This window comes from Nematolebias whitei, chromosome 1, assembly GCF_014905685.2.
Source record: "Nematolebias whitei isolate Nwh7 chromosome 1, NemWhi1, whole genome shotgun sequence".
In the NCBI taxonomy this organism is placed as follows: Eukaryota; Metazoa; Chordata; class Actinopteri; order Cyprinodontiformes; family Rivulidae; genus Nematolebias; species Nematolebias whitei.
This window is the reverse complement of record NC_056498.1, coordinates 44485502-44488118: the sequence shown is the minus strand read 5'-3', so window position 1 is coordinate 44488118 and position 2617 is coordinate 44485502. Positions and strand designations below refer to the sequence as shown.

General features: G+C 39.9%; 1 protein-coding gene across 1 annotated transcript in view; it reads right to left on the bottom strand.

Annotated features, from left to right (window-relative positions):
- LOC119420550 (adhesion G protein-coupled receptor A3) overlaps positions 1 to 2617 on the bottom strand; it is a 75136-nt gene that overhangs the window by 54701 nt on the left and 17818 nt on the right. Inside the window, exon 5 of the mRNA XM_037687998.1 lies at positions 1489 to 1638. Within this exon, the coding sequence (XP_037543926.1) occupies positions 1489 to 1638 (150 nt within the window). The remainder of the gene's footprint in view (positions 1 to 1488; positions 1639 to 2617) is intronic.

Here is a 2617-nt window from a genome sequence, read left to right as displayed (position 1 = left end):
ACAAAAGGTTTCTTAACTTTACTGAGGACTGTCTGAAGGCAGCACCTCCTCCTCTTATCCACCTGACAAAAGGTTTCTTAACTTTACTGAGGACTGTCTGAAGGCAGCACCTCCTCTTATTATCCACCTGATAAAAGATTTCTTAACTTTACTGAGGACTGTCTGAAGAAAGCACCTCCTCCTCTTATCCACCTGACAAAAGGTTTCTTAACTTTACTGAGGACTGTCTGAAGGCAGCACCTGTTATTATCCACCTGACAAAAGGTTTCTTAACTTTACTGAGGATTGCCTGAAGGCAGCACCTCCTCTTATTATCCACCTGAAAGGTCCTGCTCTTCTATCAACTTTAATGCAGCCTGAACCTCAACATGTCCCCCCACATATGTCGTATCAAGACGACCGGCTCAGCACCGTGACGTGTGCTGTTACTTTTACAGGTGTTTCCAGTTACCATGGAGACATAATTTGTAAACAAAGACACCATTTTTCTCATTGAAAACACTGACAGAACTCTGAACAGCTTCTAAGTGACACAGTGACGTCACATGACCTGGAGGGGGGGTCTCTGAACAAAACACTGATTAACTTTTGGAGACATTTTGTTTCAAGATGGCTGACACAGCTACCTCAGAAAACTCTAAATTGAGTGGGCGTGTCAGCAACTGATCTAACGGTGACCTTAACTTGTAAAGAAGGTCAGAGCCCCTTACCTGCAGAGCTGCAGCCCATGATCAGGAATGTTGTGAAAAATCATCAGAAAAAATGTTTAAACGTTGTCAGTGGAGAACATGTAATCCAGACACGTGTCACCCTGAGCGTTTAGGGTGGGATACAGTTTATTACATTTCAAAAACTAAACAGTGTTTGGATAAATGTACGAAGCCAGCAGCTGCCCCCCTGATCAGCTGATTGTGTTATAAACAGGAAGTGCCACATGTTCACCTGTACGAAGGTAACTGGAGGTAAATCCTCCATTTTCTGTCATGATTACATCGTATGTTTAATGGTTAAATTAAAGGTTAATACTTAAAACTAGTTGTGCTTGGTTTTGTGTGTTTTATATGTAGATACATGTTGCAACTTCTGGTTGTATAAGTTCAGTCTTTGTAAAAACGAAACTGATTTTGTACAAAGTGTTTAATAGGTTGTGTAATGTAAAACTTACACTCTTACAAACTGAATTTCACTGAGTTCTTGCTGCAGAGTGAAAACATCCACTGCACAAACTATTTAATTAGTAGTAGCTTAGAATTATATATATATATATATATATATATATATATATATATATATATACAGTATATCCTGTCTTCTTTGCCTTGATGTTGGCTGATAAGGCAGAAATGCCGCACTAAAGGCCTCAGGTAACGCCGTGAGCTTCTCTACCTCCACCATTACAGTTATCTTGTTTGTTTGTTCGAGGTTAGGCTCGTGTCTAAAATAAAATCACGTAAAGCGACAGCCGCAGACTTCTGTGTTGACTCTTACTTCGTCCTGTTTTTGCAGCAGCCGTGTCAGTCTTTCCACCAGGTGGGTGACAAAGATAACCTCCATGACATCAGTGAAGTGCGCCGCCCTGCTGGTGAGCGCCACCAACTGCTGGCCCACGGGCTGAGCGTTGGTGGCGTTGATGGGTGTCTGAAACAAGAAGCAACATTAGTCAGAACATTCCAGCGGTATTCACTGACAATTATCAGTCCGCTGTAACAGGAAATAGATAATTATGGACAAATGTAGTACATTTTAAGATTACTGTAGAAGTTACAGACCTGAAAATACTTTCAGGACAAAAAAGAATTGAAGCAGATTTTAACTTCTGTACTTCGTGTAGCCCAGTTTGAACTGTGCTACAGTACAAACTAAGTACTGAACTAAATTCAGAGTGATATTAAAGTTTAAAAACAATGTCCAAGTGATAAAAGTGGAATAATTTTGAAAGATAAAAACTCTTTTGTCTTTTAAAAACTTATCATTTTAAAAACAGTTCATATTTGTTCAAGAAAATCTAGTTTAAGCAGACTGAAACAGGCAGTAGTCCTTTTTACTACGTTCTTTGAAGGTCACATAAAAGTTAGTTTGAGGAGTGGTGCACATGGTGCCATGGGGCAGATTTACAACCTGCTCTTTGGGTTGTGCTGTCAGTCTTGTTCCGTGTTGTTTTGTATTGGATTAAGCATTTTATTTTGCCCAACCAGGTGGGAGTGGGCAAGATTAATGGTACGCTGCATGAAACGTGGTTCAGTGTGAAGGGCAAAGTGCAGACAGAGAGCACAGTGATGCAGCTGTGGGACAATAACAGAATAAAGCTGTCCTTTACAACAGTTATTGTAGAGTTGCCAACTGTAACAAACTTTAAGAAGCATCTGAAAGGTAAAAACCTTTGTATGTATGTTTTATGCTGTTTCAGAATGATGCAGCGTGTACATGAAAACCATGCTAAGTGCAACTAGCTTATTAGCATACTAGCACAATGTAGCAGCAAGTTCAACTATGTTGATATTGAAATGTAAACTCTAACATTAGTGGCTGGTTAAGTTCTTAATGGTCCATATGAGAAGTCACTACACTTTAGTCACTGTGTCTCCGTTAGAAACGATACCTGTGTGAGCTCGTGCAA